General features: G+C 33.5%; 3 protein-coding genes across 4 annotated transcripts; 2 read left to right on the top strand and 1 right to left on the bottom strand.

The window, feature by feature from the left end:
* Positions 1–453: 453 nt before the first annotated feature.
* LOC120070988 (VIN3-like protein 2) lies at positions 454–6,255 on the top strand. Of its 2 annotated transcripts, none has more exons than XM_039022960.1 (5): positions 454–565; positions 685–750; positions 1,815–2,487; positions 4,149–4,468; positions 4,782–6,255. In XM_039022960.1, exons 3-5 carry the CDS (start codon positions 1,844–1,846, stop codon positions 5,972–5,974), a joined length of 2,157 nt encoding a protein of 718 aa, XP_038878888.1. In that variant the 5' UTR covers positions 454–565; positions 685–750; positions 1,815–1,843; the 3' UTR covers positions 5,975–6,255. The 2 variants fall into 2 exon arrangements, with proteins under 2 accessions (XP_038878888.1, XP_038878887.1); XM_039022959.1 differs by having other exon boundaries at positions 670–750.
* Positions 6,256–6,785: 530 nt separating this feature from the next.
* LOC120071982 (U4/U6.U5 small nuclear ribonucleoprotein 27 kDa protein) lies at positions 6,786–9,584 on the bottom strand. Its single transcript, XM_039024412.1, has 3 exons — positions 8,872–9,584; positions 7,818–7,912; positions 6,786–7,320 (listed from the first exon to the last, which is right to left on the bottom strand). Exon 1 carries the CDS (start codon positions 9,582–9,584, stop codon positions 8,898–8,900), a length of 687 nt encoding a protein of 228 aa, XP_038880340.1. The 3' UTR covers positions 6,786–7,320; positions 7,818–7,912; positions 8,872–8,897.
* A 5,001-nt stretch (positions 9,585–14,585) lies between these two features.
* LOC120070808 (probable receptor-like serine/threonine-protein kinase At5g57670) lies at positions 14,586–17,840 on the top strand. The gene is made up of 7 exons (XM_039022691.1): positions 14,586–14,981; positions 15,093–15,347; positions 15,445–15,602; positions 15,699–15,778; positions 15,888–16,023; positions 16,397–16,546; positions 17,383–17,840. The coding sequence occupies exons 1-7, from the start codon at positions 14,756–14,758 to the stop codon at positions 17,524–17,526; spliced, it is 1,149 nt and encodes a 382-aa protein (XP_038878619.1). The 5' UTR covers positions 14,586–14,755; the 3' UTR covers positions 17,527–17,840.
* Positions 17,841–19,810: the final 1,970 nt, after the last annotated feature.

Here is a 19,810-nt window from a genome sequence, read left to right as displayed (position 1 = left end):
AAATGATAAAAATTGAACCCTAATATATAACCAAATCTTACTATTAGTAAAATTATGTAAATTTTAAGATTCAGTTTGAATAAAATTTAATATTTATATAAGTTTGAAGATACAATTTTCAAAATTGAAAATTTAACTGTATAATTAGAGATTACCACTATGATATAACGGTAGTTTTTACCATTTGTCGAAAAATAAAATAATAAACGGAGTTCAGAAATCAAGACGGGATTTAAACTTTTAATTATCAAACAAATAAACTAATAAGAAGAGGGAAAAAAAAAAAAAGGAAAAGGAAGGAAGGGACAAATCATGCAGCCGCATTTGTGAGAAAAGAAAAAAGAAAGAGAGAGCGGCTAATAGTATTCTTCATTTCATTCATTCATTCATTTGATTTGATCGAATCACATATTCTTCTCTCTAAAGCCTAACCCCAAAAAAAAAAAAAAAAAAATTCTTCTCTCTAAAGCCTAACCCCAAAAAAAAAAAAAAAAGGTTCCTTCCTCAAACTCTCTCCATCCATGGATTCCTTCTTCTTCCTCCCGCTATTTCCCGCTGTTTATTGGTACTGTTCTTTTCCTTCATCATCCATTTCATCATCTTCTTCTTCTTCAATTTTTTTTTTCTTTTTCTTTTTTCTCCGCTTCGCCGGTTTTATTATCCTTCCAGATTTCATGCTTGCAGGTCTCTGTTTGTTCATTTGCTCGTAATGTCGTGGATTCACTATACCTTCCGATTCTTCATCTGAGGGTAATCTCCTTAATCCTTTTCGTTTTTTTCCGTTTTCCGTTTTCCGTTTTGTTAATTTTTCATTCTTCTGGTTTTGTACTTGGATTCTTAATTTTTACCTTTTACTTCTGCTGGAATCGGAAATTATTTTTGTTCTACTTTCGTGTCTGACTTTGTGGTACTGTGAGGTTTTAGTTGTGGTTTTGGTTGAATTGCCTCCATCTGTTGGTTTTACAGGCATTGATGTGGAACTTCTTAGACCACATTTTGGTAATGATGTTGGGCTTCGGAAATTTGTGCCGCTATTGCTAAATTTTTGGATTGTAATTTTGTGTGTGTCAATAGTGGATATGATCTCTTTGACAATCGTGTCCGAGTTTTCCAGTTCTACTCATCGTCTTTCCCTACTCGTGTCGTTGACGGTTGGGTAGCTTTGCTATGTCCAATCATTCGAGTATTTTCGCTTCTTGGAAGATTAATTTGGCAGAGGAGTCTATAATTGCATGAGAACTGTTCATTGTTTGATTGCACTGTTGATTTTCAATCATAGGAGGGTTTTTGAAAGGATCCAAACGGGTGTTCGTTTTGGACTCAATCTGACCTAATTGAACCATGCTTGTACTTTTAGGCTGGGCAAACTTCAGGTTGTTCGAGTCATTTGTATAAATTTTTGCAGAAAACAGTGTAAGTTTTAGTATTTTAAGGAACCGTGTATATGTTTCCTCACAAGTTGGTAGGGTATTTTATTTTATGGAATACAATGATCCATGGATTTGAAGCAATTATTTCCTGGAAGATGTTAGAGTAGAACAACCTGTAAAAGTTATTCATCGGAGAATTAATAAGTCATGTGTATATATTAAGTAATTTCATCATAAGTTAATTGATTAAATATAATTTATAAATTTGAATCAATATGATTCACCCAAATTTTGGTTTACTAATCCATGCATGTTTATCTTATTCGAAGTCAAAACCAGTCTGACTCAAACCAAGCAGGATGGCACCTGGTACCTTTTTGACATTTGATTTTATGTTTTGATTTTCTTAACTCTGATGTACATCCTCGTCTATGTTGGTACTAGGAGCTGCTCTCGATCCATTAAGATCCAGTATGATGAGTATGGAGGAGAAAAGGAATTTGGTATATGAAATATCAGATCAGCCACATGCTTCTGAACTGCTTCAGTCCTGGAGTCGACATGAGATTTTAGAGATCCTGTGTGCAGAGATGGGAAAAGAGAGGAAATATACTGGATTAACAAAACTGAAAATAATTGAGAACCTTCTGAAAATTGTTGGTGAAAAGAAATCAGGGTCAACTGAGGATGTAACAGACCTCGACAGTCAGTCTTCTCCTTGTCTTTCCCCAAAGATTACTAAAAGGCAAAGAAAAATTGATCAGTCAGCAGGGGTACCTGTTCCTGTGAACCATATTCCAATCAGTAACACTAGGAATGACTCAAATATTGCAGTGTACTGCAGAAATTCGGCATGCAAAGCTACCTTAAATCAAGATGATATATTTTGCAAGAGGTGTTCATGCTGCATCTGTTATCAGTATGACGATAATAAGGATCCTAGTCTATGGTTAAGTTGCAGCTCTGATCCACCATTTCAAGACACTTCATGCGGTATGTCGTGCCATCTTGAATGTGCATTGAAACATGAAAAATCCGGGATTCCCAGAGGACAGCAGACTGGAATTGAAGGGACTTTTTGTTGTGTATCTTGTGGAAAAGTCAATGACTTGCTTGGGTAATTACTCTGACCTTTATATCTGGTTTCAAAATATTTTATATAAACATTCATTGAATTTGAAAGGATTTAAAAAAGTTTGCCTCTTATTTGATTGATCTTTAATTACTTGATTACTTTTTAAAAAAACATCGATTGATCTTTATTGAGATGAATCTAGTAATGTAATTTTAATATTAACTGCCTTAGTTATTGTATTGAAAGCGTCAAGCTATTGATTTTCATTCATTCTAAAGCCGATACCGAATCTGCCGTCACGTGAAGCTTTTGAAATATTCATGCTGCTGTTATGAGTTATGATGAATCTAATACTTAATATTTCTTCTTATCAAATAATAAACAAAATTATTTTAAAGAAAATATATTTTTAATCGTGTAGGAAAAGTACCAGAAAGATTTTTTTTAAAAAAATATTTTTATTGCTTCCCGAATAAAATTTTTGAGGGAAGTGATTAGGTCTTTTTGGATTGGATCATATAGGACAGCAAATCTTCTGGGTTGGTGGAGTTTGTTTTTGTTTTTTCTTTTTTAATTTGGACATGAGACGTGTGATTCTCTTTATCTTGAAGAATTGAAGTTGCTGGTGATTGTTGCTTCGTTTCCCTGGCTGTCGATGATTCAAGTTAAGAATTTAATTATGTTTCGTCCATAATGTATTAGAATTTGACCAAGTTTAGGCCGTTATTTCTACATATTTGCAGCCTTTCAGGCACTTTGAGATCGTAATGGAGTTTCACCTCGCCGAGATAATCTCTAATGTATCATCATAATCTTTTAACCATTTAGAGTCTGTTACTTATTCTGGGAAATGGGTATTTGATCGCATACCAACTGAGAATGCAATAAGAAGTCCTCTCCTCAAAGACCGACCAGTCCAACCCAAATGGAGACTATTAAGAGAGCTCAATAGTTAGATTGAATTAAAAAGAAGAAGAAGAATAGGAAGAACTTCTATAAATGCTGCATTATCTTAGAGTTAGAAAAAAGCTAGGATGCTATATGTCTTGCATCCGTCTAGACATCCTTTCAGCCATCCATTTTCTTCTTCCCATCCCCATGTAGTAATTTTGCCAATTGATAGGGTCTTAGTCATGCTGCTGAAAATCATAAAGGGTAAAATTTCGACACTATAAGTTCTAGTCAAACTGCAATGATCGAAGATGTAATGCTGGCCTTCTGCGTTATTATTGGAAAAGAGACCACTTTGGGGAGCGAGCAGCAGAGATGACATATGTCATATCAGATCTGTCAAAATAAGAAAATCAATGCAAAGGCATTATGTAAAACTAGACTTTCAACCGTTTTCAATTGTGAATTGGCATTATGTAAAACTAAGCTTACAAGGAGAAGAAGTCGTGAAGATTGCAATACTCATCTGTGGTTGTGGAGCATGATTTGAAGAGGTCCCAGATTGAACCATACAATACTCAACATGTCCTAATCCTAACTTTTATGTGCAAGTTCTATTTCATTTTCTTCTTCCAGATCTTTCAAAGTTTAGCCCTGAAATTTTTTTGAAATGCTACTGAGTGTTGTAGTTCACGAACTCTGTTCAAGGTCTTGCAACATCCTCAGATATTTCAATACCATAAATTGCCGGACTGCATTTGAATATTTATGTTTTACCATATCATGAATGACACTCAGATTAAAATTTCTAGGTGTTTGAGGAAACAATTGATGAAGGCAAAGGAAACCAGAAGGGTGGATATACTATGTTACCGCATCTCTTTAAGCAAAAAACTTTTGGGTGAAGGTGAAAAGTATCAAGACGTTTATCAGATTGTGGATGAGGCTGTGAAGAAACTTGAAGCTGAAGTGGGTCCCTTGACTGGTGTACCGGTTGGTACGGGCAGAGGAATAGTGAACAGGCTTTCTTCAGGACCAGAGGTTCAGAAACTCTGCACGATAGCCATTGATACACTGGACTTCTTGCTCTCCACGAAGATCTTACATCAGTTGCCCAGTTCCATGATACAAGGTAATTTATTGTATGTAAGGTTCCTAACTTTTTTACTCATCTCAATTTCTCTTTACTACAATTCTGGAATAGCCTCTATATGGCCACTTGGTGTACTCGTGCAGCTGCACTAAAAGTCTACAAGTAATTTTAGCGTGTAAGACAATTTTTCAATTGATTGCTGATACATTTTACTATCTTCTGCGTGCAATAGAACTAAAAAAGATGTATTAAAAACGATATTTGTGTTCTATTGTGCAGTGTGTTTCATTAAAGATTATTAAAAGAAAAATAAAATACAGTAAAAGTAACCTGTCTTTTGTCAATATTGCAGTTTCTAATTTGGTAGCTACAAACTTCTTAAGGTTTGAAGATGTTGATGCAACATTTGTTACGGTGGTCGTGGGCACTGAAGATGTTTCTTCTGGAAAAACTGCTGGTTACAGGCTATGGCATCGAAAGGCATGTGAAACAAATTACCCTATTGAACCAACTTGCACCTTGTCTCAACCCAATTTGAGGTTTGTCGTCCGAGGACTAACCCCATCTTCAGAATATTATTTCAAAGCCATTTCCTTTGATGGGACAGGAGATTTAGGGATGTGTGAAGTTCAAGTCTCAACTGCCACTGCTCGGGAGGACGACACAAGTTGCTTGGTGATTGAAAGAAGTCAGAGTCCTGTGACCAACTTCAGTGAGCTCTCTAATCCTTCTTCAGTAGAAGATGAAACTAACAATGTATTGCCCTGTAGCGACCAGAACGATTGTCAAACAGAGAGATATCTTTCTTATTGCAAGGATTCTAACAAGTCCATCACTGCTAACCTGTCTGAGGATGCAATAAACTGCACCACTGTCAGTGGAGGGGGAACAACAAAAGATTCTGTTTCTTTGTTGGATGAGGAACACGTTACAAGAAAAAGCGGCACGCTACCTGCTGCCAATGTTTCAAAACTTGAAGACAGACATTCTTCAGAGGTCCATATTATTGAAGATACAAGCATCAATAACGGGTCAAATACCGCCATTCAAAAAGGGAGTAAATGCACACCATTTGTTAGCAGCTCTGAGGCTGGATTGCCAGTTACTCCTTGCAAGATGGAAATACTCAAGGATGTTCTTGGAAGGAGTGGCCGATCAAAGTCCAGTGCCAAGGATCGAGATAATGGCTCGGGAAGAGAGGAACTCCGACATGGCAGCACATCTAAGAAGAGAAGTGTGGAGAGGCAAGATGCGGATTGTACGGCAAATGGTATTTCAGATAAGGATTTTGAGTATTATGTAAAATTGATTAGATGGCTAGAATGTGAAGGACACGTAGAGAAGAACTTCAGACAAAAATTCTTAACTTGGTACAGCCTGAGAGCCACGACACAAGAAGTTAGGATTGTGAAGGCCTTTGTTGATAACTTCATTGAAGATCCATCAGCTCTTGCAGAGCAACTTGTGGATACCTTTTCAGAATGCATTTCAAGCAAGAAAACATGTGCTGTGCCCGCTGGATTTTGTATGAAGCTTTGGCATTGATCATCTCGAAAAGCAACAAATTTAACAAGTCCTAGATTGGAATTCCATCAGTCGTAGGCATTCTTTAGATACTTTTTCTTTCATTTTCTTTCTCCATTTAAACTGTCATCAATTGAATTGGGCATCATCTGAGCTCTATTTTAGCATTTCTATGAAGATAAAATGTCATCCACATTCGCCATTTTAAACATTTCGAACAGATTTGTAGATGAGTATGATTTAACATTCTTACTTACTCATTGATACCATTTAGTAATTAATTTATGAAACTTGTTTATGGAGTTTTGAGTGCCTTCTCAATATGTTTATGATTCATTTATTTCATTAGACCATTAATTGCGAAAACGAACAGGCTTCAAATATTGATCATTCCAATAAAGGATCAAAAACCTCAAGACTCCCAATCACTATACGTCAAGACTAATTAAGAGGATGAACAACAAAGTGTCTGAATCAGAGTGCAAATTCTTATGCCAAAATTATTTTTTTTTTCTTTGATCGGTTTGGTATACTAACGTGTTGCCCATTTTCAGTTGTTTCAAAACGACCCTTCAAACTAACAGATTGAGGGGGTCATCAAATTGGGTGAATATGATTTGTGATCTATCTATCCAACATAGACGTGAGCTAAATCAACGTTTAAAATAGGACTCTCTTTAACTGAGGCCCCACCATCTCATTTTCATGCAAAAAAGAGCAATTACCATTGTATAATGATTCGTCACTCCTGCTTGTTCAACACTTTTTACAGTACACTAAAAGTTGTTAAGAAATTAGAGAGAAACAGGAGCACTATTGAATATGTCGAGAGTTGTTCCGAAACAAATAACCAATATTATTAGTATACGTTGGGGTATGCATTCTATGACAAGCACCAGGCACAGTGGCCTTGGTTTCAACTTGGCATCATCACTACTGTTGTAAAGCGATCGCATTTGTTTGCTGTAACTGACTGTAAGGATTCTCAGTGTCCGCACCACAGCGGGCCTTGGACCATCAACAACACTACGTGAAAAGCAACTAGTCTTAAGTTGGGGTACCAACTTCAATTCAATTGGTTTAAATTCAGTCTGTCAAAGCACCATCCATTTTCTACTGAGCTGATAGATGAAAATGACAAGGTTGTGAATACCAAAATAGGAAAAATATGCAATAGGGAAAATCCTCCAATTTCTACAATAGGAAAAAAAAATATTCCTCGTTCTATATTCGAACAATGTCTACAGAGTATCAATCAATCAACTCAGCACGACTTGCAAGGTTTCGTGAATACAATCTTACATACAGAAAATAGATCGGCTGGAGACTTCATCTGGGCTCTCCAGCGAAGTCTAGTAAACCCCATCCTGCAGAAAGCAAAAAGAGTTCATCTAGCTTCACATGAGTATTAACAAATTATAATAATAAATAAAAGAAAGGAACGAATAACTTCCTCCCCCCCCCCCCCCCCCAAAAAAAAAAAAAAAAATTCTATTACAAGGAACTGAGCTCTGATTGGGAGATGTGAAAGAACGTAAAGGGGCATACAAAAAAACAACCCACCAACAGAAAACTCCACGACTAACTACAAGAATAAACTCCAATCTAAAAGAATGAGACGATTAACAGCGGCCCAAAGATAGGATCTATTTTCGAACTCTTGAATCCTGCTATCGATGAACTATATTTGCGTAATCTTGACCTACACAAATATAGTTCGAGTAAGATCAACTCCCAGAAGTTGGGAACTAAAACTCTGCCTAAACCACTAGGTTCTCCCTCATGATACTCGAGCCTAGTATTTGGGATATATCAGAAACTTCAGATTAAGCCGGAAACACATCCAGTAACAAGATTCTATTACCAGAATATTCTCGAGCACATCACAATAGTCCGATCTGCATGCATCTCCCACCGCTCAATGATATCTCAGGAATAGTGTCAGTCTTGGTTGCTGCACTGAAATCAACGGGGAGACATACTCAGTTTTGTTATTTAACCATCCTTAGTAAGTTTTTTTTAATGAAAAACTAGATCATATTTCATATATCAGCAATTCTGAATATGTTCCTAAATTCATCACTTTTGAGCTCCCATCAACTGTTGGCTCAAATTACATAAACAAACATATAAGAAATTGACATGCCCAGCTACCATACACATAAGTTCAATGTAGGATCAATATCTTGATACAAGGAGCTTTGACCCTATAACACATCCAAAGAAGTACATCACAATGCTTCCTCAACTGGATTAAGAATTTTACGATTGTAGTTTCAAAATCTAAATGCCAAAATATGTTCAAAATCTAGCAAGTGGAGCATAAAAACACAGTGCACATTCTGCCTATTATGAGCATATGTCTTCTAGGGCTTAAGCAAGGCACAAGAAAAAGTGTTTTTTTTTTTTTTTGTGAGGTGCATTATACATGACAATACTACTTGAGAGAAAGCACAGTTGAAGTAAAAATATGGAAGGAAAAAAACCTCTAAACACAAGAAATTTTGCATTTAGCCTTACTAAATTTGATTTTTTTAATTAAAACAGAAGGAAAAACCCTAATTCTAACTACTTTTTAAAAATAATGAAAAAGCCCCAAAGGACAGGGCATTAAGTCGAGGCGAGCGCCAGACCTAAGCCTTGAGGCTTGGCGTGCGCCCGGGAGGATTTTTAAAACACGGCTAAAATCTGTACAAATACAAAAACACTCTTGTTCCAGTTGTTGCTCAAACTTCAAGGAAGAAGGCAGTGGACTAAGCTATTAAATTGTTGCAACAGTTCATTAGGTTCTTATCCACCCCAGTAATTACATTTGTTTTCAAATTGTAAGCGTAGCTAAGAAATCCCAAACACCATACGAAGACCATATGATAAAAAAATAATAAAACTGAGAAATAATACATCTACAATAGACTAACCTCGGTGACCTAGCCAAATCAATTAGCTACCGGGTCCGCTCGGCCGGCAACGGCCGGTTGAACCCGCCACGACGATTCATGTACTGCCTAGGCTGTCTCTTGGTAACTACCCTAACGCCACTCACATCAGCACCTGGGACAGGTTTGCCCTTGGTCGAATCGAAACCCACGGGAATACCTAATTTCTTCATCATTTCAATTTCATCCTCGTCAGCCATGGCCTCCTCCACTACTTCTCCGCCACCAACGCTATCTTTATTATTCTTCTGCTTGTGCTGCTCCTTCGCAATGCCATCAACGAAGTCAGAAACTGCTTTCTGCCGCTCCCTTTCATCGTCGGCAGTCAAATCCCGTCGATGACGCTTCCGAGCATGATCCGGGGAGGGCGAACGATGGCGGCGGCGATGTGAGCGTTCCTCAGGGGTACGAGAAAGAGACCGCGAACGGTGCCGGTCCGGTGAGCGGGTGCGAGAGCGTGTGTGGCGGGATCTGGCGCGGTCGGGAGTGTGTGACCTTTTACTCCGACCACGCTCCCTTTCACGTTCACGATCTTCTTGCTGTCTCTTATACACATCTAGATGTGTATAAGAGACAGCTTGAGGGCCAGCTGCGTAACAGCGTTGCAACGCTCCAACATACTCTCTGTCTCTGTCTCTGTCTCTATCTCTATCTCTATCTCTATCTCCATCTCTATCTCGCTCACGGTCGACCATGGCGGATTTGCAAGAATCTCTGATACTGTAAGGTCAGAGTGAAGGAAATGATTTGGCTATATGATTTGGGGTTTTGCAATTAGCGGAAAAGGCCCTTGGGTTACTCCAAAATTACCAAAGCAGCCCTTCGTTTGGTTCTCGTGTTGAAATGGGCCTCCACACAATTCGTGAGAAGGATTGGGCTATTTCCCTTGTTTCTGGGCTTCTCATTGGGCTTTTAGATGAATCGGAATTTGCCAGATCCAAATCCATCATACAACTCCGCTAACATGGCTGATTTTATCTAAACTATCTACCTTTATTTTTCTTTTTAATTCAAAACGACTAATGTTATAAGGTGTTCGCGAGCTGAGTACACTTCAATACTTAAGATGGTACATAGAGTATATATGAGGTTATTTATAAGGTCATTCATTTGACACTCACTAGGGATTACGTGTAATATCGATACTATCAAAATGGGTGTGACCCTCGAGGTTGTCAAGTGTCAATGACAACCCTTAATGTTTTCTTAACCAATTGAACTATGTTTAAGCTTTAGCTTTGTGTTAAGTTTTGAAATTATATTTAAAAATTAGTAAGCATTCTAAAGAAATCAAATAAACATCCGACACTTGATTGTTGTGAAGGGTTTTTTTTTTTTTTTTTTCCATTTCTTTATAGGTTAAGAAACCGTATAGAAGTTGAAGAAGAAATTTTTTTTTTTTTTTTTGTTCTCTTTGAAATCTATAGATAAAATCAAATTTTTTTAAAAAAAAAAATGTAAAATTTTAAAAACTAAAAATGTTGTGTAATTTTGAACAGGTAAAAGATTAAAAATAAAAGTAAAATGAGGAGAATTACCTAATTTAAAAAACATACCCAATATCGATAGAAAGCAGAATTCAAAACATACTCAATATCGATAGAAAGCAGAATTCAAAACATACCCAATATCGATAGAAAGCATGCCCAGAAGAATTCCTAACAAATAGAGAGAAAAGGAAATTGGACCTCCACGGCTAGTTAGTCTGCCCCGACCTCGGAGGCTAAAATCGAGGCCGATTAGGCCTTCACAACCAAAGAGCTCACCTCAATCTTGGAGGTCGAGACCAAGGCCGGTGAATCCTTCATAAGTGGCCAATCAGGATTGATCCTCTATTTTAGAACATCCCTGGTGGCACAAGTCCAATTCTTAAGTGTCTGATTTCCAAATAGGAAAATGAAGTGGAATCCTAAACCTAAAGGGATAAGGAAGACCCTTAAACTTCATTATAATCAGAGCATGACAGTATTGCAGAAGGAAAGTCCATCTCCTCCCTAAAACTGATTACTCTAATCTTTGTATTGAGATCCGACTTAAGTATAAGAGTATTTGTGGCAAACACCATAACAGTATGTTATTTTTCTTTTTTTAATTATTTTAAAGGTAAATTTTTCTCAAATTATAAATTTACTATTGGTGACATGTGAAAGTTAAGTGAGTTCGCCTGGTCGAATTTTGTCATCAACAATAAACAAATTAGAAATAAAACTCAGAATTGAGTAAAAAAGAAGGAAAAAAAGTATCATTATATGTAGGGGTAGGTTTATATGAAACAATGCCTTTAGATTTTTTTTTTTTTTTTTTTTTTTTAAAGAAAAAGGAAAATGGTGTATTGAAATTTGTATGTATATAAGTATGGGAATGGCCAAAGCATGCGTATACCGAGAATCGGGTAAACAAGGGCAGCTCAACCCCTACCCCATCTCCCACATGCTTGCCTTTTTTCTCCTTTTCTTTCTTGGGACCAAACCCAATAAAATTACTTTTTCAATACCCTAGAAAAATCTCTCTTACTTCTTTTTTACTTTTTTTTTTTTTTTTTTTTTTTTTTTTTTTTTTTTAAAAAAAAAGGGAAACTCATATATAATTAATTAAATATATAAGAACTAATTATGTACGTCATTGTTCGAGATAAATGTCCGACTCTATAATGTTTGATTATAAAAAAAAACTTGTAAGATTTTAATATTTCATGAGATCTCAAGTTTTTTATCTAAAAATTATCTATCTTCATAGTGTTTTAATGTCATTAGATTCATCCACGGTATCGTTTATCTAAATTTTAAACTTCTTTACAAATACTTCTACTTTTTAGTCAAACTAGAACTTTGATTAATGTCCGCATCTCATTATGAGAGAAGAAGAAGAATTATGGTATAAAAGTAGAGAACATCTTCATAAACATGAAAAATCTTATAGATGAAAATACGAAGAGATATATTGTCCTTGACCAATGATATTAGAGTAAAGAAGATGCATAAAATAGACGATTTTGTATTCAATGACCAATAATTAGATTAAGACAATAGAACTTTCTATTATTGAATGTGTGAGGAGTTCTTTGCATGTGAATATTCTACGACTAATTTAGGTGGAAGCTCTTAATCTCGTTGAGTATATGATTAAGTTGATTAAGAAATTAATTAATAGAATAAAGAAAAAGAAAAGAAAAGAAAGAAAAGGTGAAGTATGCATGGTGATGAGCTCGTGAAAAACTAAAAAAAAAAAAGGCTAAGGTTGTCACTTCCTTTTTCTTGATGTGTTGAAATTAGGTGTGTGTGTGTATAAAATTAATTAGTAGCATTCATTTTAAAAGGGTGAAAGGCTACTTTATCTTTGTTGGTGGGTGAGAAAAACATCCTTTTCTCTACCTTTATATCATCATATATTACTTGTAATTTTCATTTTTAGTTAATTTAAATACTATTTTAGTCTTTGTATTTTTTGTTTTGATTCATTTTGATTCTTATACTTCTTAAAATATTTATTTTCATCTTGTACTTTCAATTTTAGTTTATTTTAATCCTTGTACTATCAAAATGTGTTTTAGTCCTTATACTTACAATTTTTGTTATTTTAGTCCTTGAACTTTCAAAAAGTGTCTATATTGATCCCTTAAAAATGAAGTAAAAATGAAAATATTGAAAATATAAGGATTGGACCAAAATAAACATTTTGAAAGTACATGAACCAAAATGAACGAAAGTTGAAAGTACAATGACCAAAGTGAACATCTTGAAAGTATATGGATTAAAATGAACTAAAACTAAATATGCAGAGATCAAACTAGTTTTGTGTTTTTGCATTTATCTTTCTAAATAAATAAATAAATAAGTTAGTATATAGCTCAACGCTCATCGATTTGTACTTTTCTTGAGGTTGGAAACTCACATCTTCATATTTTTATTTCTACTCCAAAGAGAAAAAATGAAAATTAGTTAAAGTATAGTTTAAATCGATCGAGACATATATTCTTGACCAAAAGGTTAGAATTTGAATCTTCACTTTCACAGGTTAAGTTGAAAAATAAATCGAACAAAAATGAAGAAAACAAATATTTTATACTTAATATCCGGCGTCATATTTATTTATTTTTCTTTTTTCAATTTATTATACATGAAATTTTGATGGCTTTGATTCATATTTTTTTTTATAAAAAAAATGTAGGCTTTAAAAATCTAACCAATTCACAAAAGTGATAATTTTAAATTAATTTCAATATGATGTTGTGATTAAAAGATTTGAGGAAAATTTCCAATATATAATACAAAGGGACACAACTCCCATATATATATATATATATTCCCTAGTTTTTCATTTTTGGAATTTTCTAATTAAAGTTTTGTTTTTACAAAAATCAATTGAATTGAATATTTTCATTCATCTTTTCATAAAAAGACATTGAATAGGAACCCTATATTAAGGATCTTAAATAATTTGTTAATGTTTCTCAAAAACAGAATCATCCATGTGATATGAGTAAATAATTGGTTAAAAAGTGACCATTTCCAAATTTCCAAGTTTAGTCTTAAATCCACATGAGGCATATGGGCTGATCTGATTCTCATTAATCTACATAAAATTAACCTTTTTTTTTCCATTAAATATTCTACATAAGTTCAAGGTTTAGGTACTATGTTCTAAATTTAAATGTTTTCATCATTCTGTTCTATTGACCATAACCCAAATAGATTTGTATGATCCTTAAAAAAAAAATTGTCAAATTATAGTTTTAAATCGTGTCAATTTGAACATTGCTCTATAAAAATCTAATATTTATGTTTCTTTTGCGTAGTTTAGGTATTATGTTCATAAGAAAAATGACTGACATATTTTGATTTAAGTAGTTTAAGGATTCCATTTTGGTTTAGATCCAACAAAATGATTGATATATTTATAAAAAAAAATACATGAAATAGAAGTTTTAACCTTCAATCTCAAAAAAAGAAATATATGTCAATTACGGTTGAACTATACTCACTTTAAAAGATGAGTGAACTAATCCTAAAAAAAAAGTGAACTAAATATGACTAATTTTTTTTTTTATCTTACCAATAATAACATAGTTTAGCAATTTTTAATTGATTGTCGACATGATATAAGCATAACTCAACCGATTAGCCACATTTTATTTTAAAAAAATAGTGATTCAAATCTCTACTCTATTTCTAATTGTATGAAGTTTAATATATTATTCATCCTTGCTCCATCTCCTTATTTCTTTCTTTTCTTTATTATTATATTTGTTTCACTCTTGCTTTTTAAAAAAAATGAAAATTTCAAAAATTTAATAGTTTTTTTTTTAACATTTGGATAGAGGAATTTGAAAAAAAAAAAATCTGTGACTATTAATACATACATATGTCAATCGAGTTATATTTATTTTGATTTAAATATGAATGATTATCTTATGATACATGTACTTCGTTTAAAGTTTAAGAGTTTTCAATGCAGTGAAAAATAAAATTGAGATAAATACTATATCATATCAAATTCTAAAAATAATTAATACTTTATCCACTAACTAATAAGTCCAAGTAAAAACTGAACTAAAATTAAAATTAAATTAAAACATAATCAAGAAAGAGCGAAAGAAAAGGGAAAAAAATGGGTGTAGCAGAAGAGACAAAAGCAATCATGTGTCTAAAAAGTATATTTTAAAAACTAAATAAAAACCATGGAGAGTCCCACACGTACTCACTCACACCCATTATACTAACTCTTCATCAACTACAACACACAATACATTACACTTCTTCTCCTCCTTCTTCTTAAATTCATTTTTCTCAACCCCCAACTCAGACACAGAACACATCCACCATTTTTTTTTCTCTCTTCTTTCTTCTTCTTCTTCTTCTTTCTTTGCATGAACTCACACCATTCTCTTCATACTCCACAAAGAATGAAGTACATTAGAAGCAACAGCTTCAGACGCCTCTTCTCTCTTAAACGACGTAGTTTAGGAGACGAATCCCCAAACCCAGATGTCTCTCACAACACAGATTGCTTTGTTTCTCACCATTCTCCAAGACCCTTTTGGAAATGTTTCTCTTTTCAAGAAGTTTTTGAAGCCACCGATGGGTTCAGCTCAGGTACGGCCAAAAAAAGGGGGGGGGTTTTGGTTTGTGGGGGTGCTCTGTTTTTGGGTTTTTTTTCTCCAATCTAAATCGTATAAAGACTCTGTTTTTTAATGTGGGTATTAGAGAACTTAGTTGGAAAAGGAGGCTATGCAGAGGTCTATAGAGGAATTTTAAGCGATGGTGAAGAAATTGCAGTGAAAAGACTTACAAAAACCTCCATTGATGAGAGGAAAGAGAAGGAGTTTCTTACAGAAATTGGGACAATAGGACATGTTCAACACCAAAATGTTCTGTCTCTCTTAGGTTGTTGTATTGACAATGGCCTTTATCTCATTTTCCATTTCTCTTCAAGAGGTTCTGTGGCTTCTCTTCTTCATGGTAAACTTTTTTTTTTTCTTTTACATCCCCATTTGAAATTTTTGCCTTCCCATTTGCCAAATGAGCTTCAATAATGATGAAACTTCTGTTTTTGTAGATGATAATTTGGGTCCAATTGATTGGAAAACAAGGTTCAAAATAGCAATTGGAACAGCTAGAGGGCTTCATTATTTACACAAAGATTGCCAGAGAAGGATTATTCATAGAGATATTAAGTCTTCAAATATTCTATTAACTGCAGATTTTGAACCTCTGGTTTGTCATTCTTATCAATTGTTATTGTCTGAATTTAAGCTGCAATGTGTTCTTTTACATGGAATCTGATGTGTTTTTTGGTTTTTGTTTTCAAAGATTTCAGATTTTGGGTTGGCTAAATGGCTCCCAACTCAGTGGTCTCATCATTCAATTGCTCCTATTGAAGGGACCTTTGGGTAATTTAGCAGCAAGCTTTGACTTTTTTGGATCAAATTAATTGGAAAAGATGAAGTTTTGTTTTTTAAAAAAATAAAAAATAAATAAAAGGGCTTTGATTATCTGCAGGCACTTGGCCCCAGAATACTATATGCATGGGATTGTAGATGAGAAAACAGATGTGTTTGCTTTTGGAGTGTTTCTTTTAGAAGTTATCTCTGGAAGAAAGCCTGTTGATGGGTCTCACCAAAGCTTACACAGCTGGGTATGCTTAATTATTTGATCAAATATATTTCTCACTTTCCATTTTTGTGTTTGTTATCATGTGGATTCCACTTTTCACTATATATATATATATATTTCAAGTTTCATCTTCAAGAAAGAACAATCATTTCCTTGGCTTGTTTCTCAATCAAACTATTCGATCCAATTAAGAAAATGGTTATTGGTAGTCTTTGTGAGATTGAATTCCCTGTTCTTTTCTCTCTTTCCATTTGCGAACGGTTGGCAATCGTTTTCGCCTTTTGTTTTTCGAGAATATCCCTTCTCTTTTGGTTTCTTTAAGAGTTGAACTATATGAAGTTGTTGGTAATGTGGTTGTGCTGCTATAATCAGACACTACTTTTAAACAAACACAGGCCAAACCAATATTGAACCGGGGGGAGTATGAAAAGCTGGTAGATCCACGACTCGGGGGGGCCTACGACATTACACAGCTGAAAAGATTTTCCCTTGCAGCTTCTCTATGCATTCGAGAGTCTTCGTTGTGGCGACCCACCATGACCGAGGTAGCTAACTCTTTCCTTGCATCTATTATCAACCTCTTATGAAATTAATTGATCCTTGCAAGAATAATCTATATATTTGCAAGCTTGTCTTTTTTGTATTATAGTCATAAAGCTTTCTAATCATGGCCCTAAAATCATCATCAAATGCATCATCCTTCTCTAGATAATGTCGAAAATCTCTATATTATATCGTCCCGAAAGTGAAGTAGTTAGATGTTATAATTAAAATTTCTCTTTTGGACTCTTATAGGTTGTCTGCTTTCAAATTATGTAGTGAATTATAGATTCTTGTATAGAAATATTCTTCATTGACAGTAGTTAGGAAGTTTTGATCTTGAAGATCACAGCCTTCACAGTAGAAGGCAAAAAATTGGATTCCTTGTAGTGATGATTTTGAAGAAATATCAAGTGGGTACCTTTCATAAGAAATGAAATTACCCCAAGTAATGTTTCAACTATCCTACCTAACTTGAATTTCTAAGCTAGGAAATAAAAAGAAAGTAGCTTAATAAAACAATGCTTAAAATCACATTAATGAAAGATCTGATCTTGACTTTCATCCACATTCTTTCTCTTTCAACTGTTCATTAGTAAATGTGTTCTCAACCAGCTCAAAACAAGGGAAAAAGAAAAGAAACCGAACAATGCACTTTTTGTTAGGCTAGTCGTAGTTTCGTCACGTTAGCTCTGTTCATTTAGTTTCGAGATTTTCATAGACGATACTAAACCATAAGAAATTGGATAGCCTCCCCGACGCGATGATATAAGATTCTTTTTCATGGTTGTGCCAGCAAAGGCGAAGCCTAAGCAGAATGGTCTGTTTTTGAAATTGACAGGTACTCGACATTATGGAGGACCGGTATGTCGATACCGAGAGGTGGAAAATGCCAGAGGAAGAAGCAGAAGAGAAAGATGATTTCTGGGGGTTTGAGGACTTGGAATATGAATGGGACAGTTCCTTCTCTATTCAGTCCCCATAATTAAATGTAGGCCAGAATTGAAAGTCCATTCAGAGCTTGAAGTTTGATTAAACAATGTCCAAACCACACAATAGAGACAGTAAATTGTGTACATATAAAGGTAGATTGAACTGCTAATAATGCAAATCTTCTATTTATTAAAAAAGAGAAAAAAAAAAAAAAAAAATTGAGCACCTGCCAACTTGTTCTGCCATGTATTATTTAGATTCCAACTAGGACCAAACATGTCACACCATATTCTAAATTTAGAATTGGTTAATTTTGATGAATGAACTTGAACCACTTAAACCCATTTGTAGGTGGATCCATTCCAAGATTGAACACTAATATATATTTTTTTTAGTTCTACAGTATATGGAATGGGAGATTCGAACCTATGATTTTTTGTCGAGGATACGAGTATTCAAAAAATCTAATGACCTAAAAAACTTCATCAATCCAATTCAAGTCAACCGGTTCATATTGGATTGGGTTATCAACTCAATCTTCAAATAAATGAAAATTTTATGAGTTAAATTGGTTTATGAGTTTATTTAAAATAATTCAAATCAACTTGAGCTTAATATGATGTTTTTATTTACTATACAACTATTTTTACATATATTTATAGGATTGTTTTCAAATATAAAAAATGAACCAAAATATTTATAAAATATAACAAAATTTTAAAATATATCAATAATAGATAATGATAGATGAATAGACTTCTATCAGTGTCTATGTCTATTTATTTATCATTATCTATCATTGATAGATTCTAAAATTCTGCTATATTTTGTAAATATTTTTCATGTTTATATTTATTTTATTATTACATGATTTTTTTTTTGTTAATTTAATTTTTAACAACTCCTAGAAATAATATTTTAGCACTCTGGAAAGAAAATTTTTATAATATAAATTGAAATTGAGAGATTAATCTTAGGAAAATTATTTCAAATGGTAAAGTTGTTGAAAATATTTACAAGGGATAGCAAAATTTTATAACTATCAATGATAGACGTTGATACACATTGATAGACTTCTATCCGTGTTTATCAATGTCATAGTCTATCAGTGTCGTCTATTAACATTTATCATTGATAATTCTAAAATTTTGCTATATTTTGTAAATATTGTGGTTCATTTTTTTACATTTGAAAACAAACCTTAATCTTAATTCAGTATATAAAAATAATTAAATAAAAAAAATTACCTATTGATATTTTACTTATTTTTAAAACACAAATTTAAAGATCTCGTCTAATCCGAACCAACCAAACCCAAACGTTTCATGGTTGGGTTGAGTTGAGTTCATTATTTAACAAGAATTATTTGAGTTGAAATTTACAACTCGAATAATCGAGTGAGGTCTAAAACTTACTTCAATCTAACTTAACCCATGAATATCTGGTCAATGATATATATTTTATGTTAGTTAAACTATGTGAATTAACAGATTTTTTTATAAAAAAAAAAAAAAAAAAGAAAAAGAAAAAGTGTAGCTCATAAAGTTTTGATTTAGTCTTACCAGAAATCATTCTGAGCTTTGGAAATTGAACCTTTTAGAAATCATTGAAATGGATAGATGAAAACAAGAAATTTGTGGATGAAATTGAGGGCTTTCAGGCATTTAAGTCGATAATAATTGAGGGGTGGGGTTCATGGAACAAGTACATTTTTCATATAATGGATGTGTTTTTGCCCCCATCACCCACAATGCCTCTGCCTCGGTCCTAAACATTTTGAATTGAGTGAAAAAAATCTTTTGGTAAATTACAAAATAATACCTCTAAACTATGATGGTAGTTACGATTATCCCTTCTAATTTTTTATTACAAAAATTGAACTCTCAAATTTACAATAATTGTTAAAATTCATCCCGTTTCTAAGCTCCAATTTTAATACTTATATAACTTTAAAGATTCAATTTTTACAATTAAAAGTTTGAGGATATAATAACGACTACAACGATATTTTAGGGGTGCTATTGTAATTTGGTTTCTTTTTGTATGATTGTTTTTGTTTTTGTTTTAACAATTTTTGCATTCAAATCATTAAAAAAAAAAAAAAAAAAAATCAAATTCTGATGTACTGTTATTCCTGTGAGCAGGTTTAGGGCCCTACTTTACACAATTTGCAAATTGTAAATTTGTTTGCTTCTTCTACATAAGATGGTGTTATGATTTTCTCTATTTTTTAATTCATTATATAATTTATTTTATCTAGCTTGTACCTAAATTAAATATATAATATTATAACCAAATAATTTTTAAGACCTATTAGTTTAGATCATGTTAATGTT

This window comes from Benincasa hispida, chromosome 2 (assembly GCF_009727055.1).
Source record: "Benincasa hispida cultivar B227 chromosome 2, ASM972705v1, whole genome shotgun sequence".
Lineage (NCBI taxonomy): Eukaryota > Viridiplantae > Streptophyta > Magnoliopsida > Cucurbitales > Cucurbitaceae > Benincasa > Benincasa hispida.
This window is presented reverse-complemented; position numbering and strand designations above follow the sequence as displayed.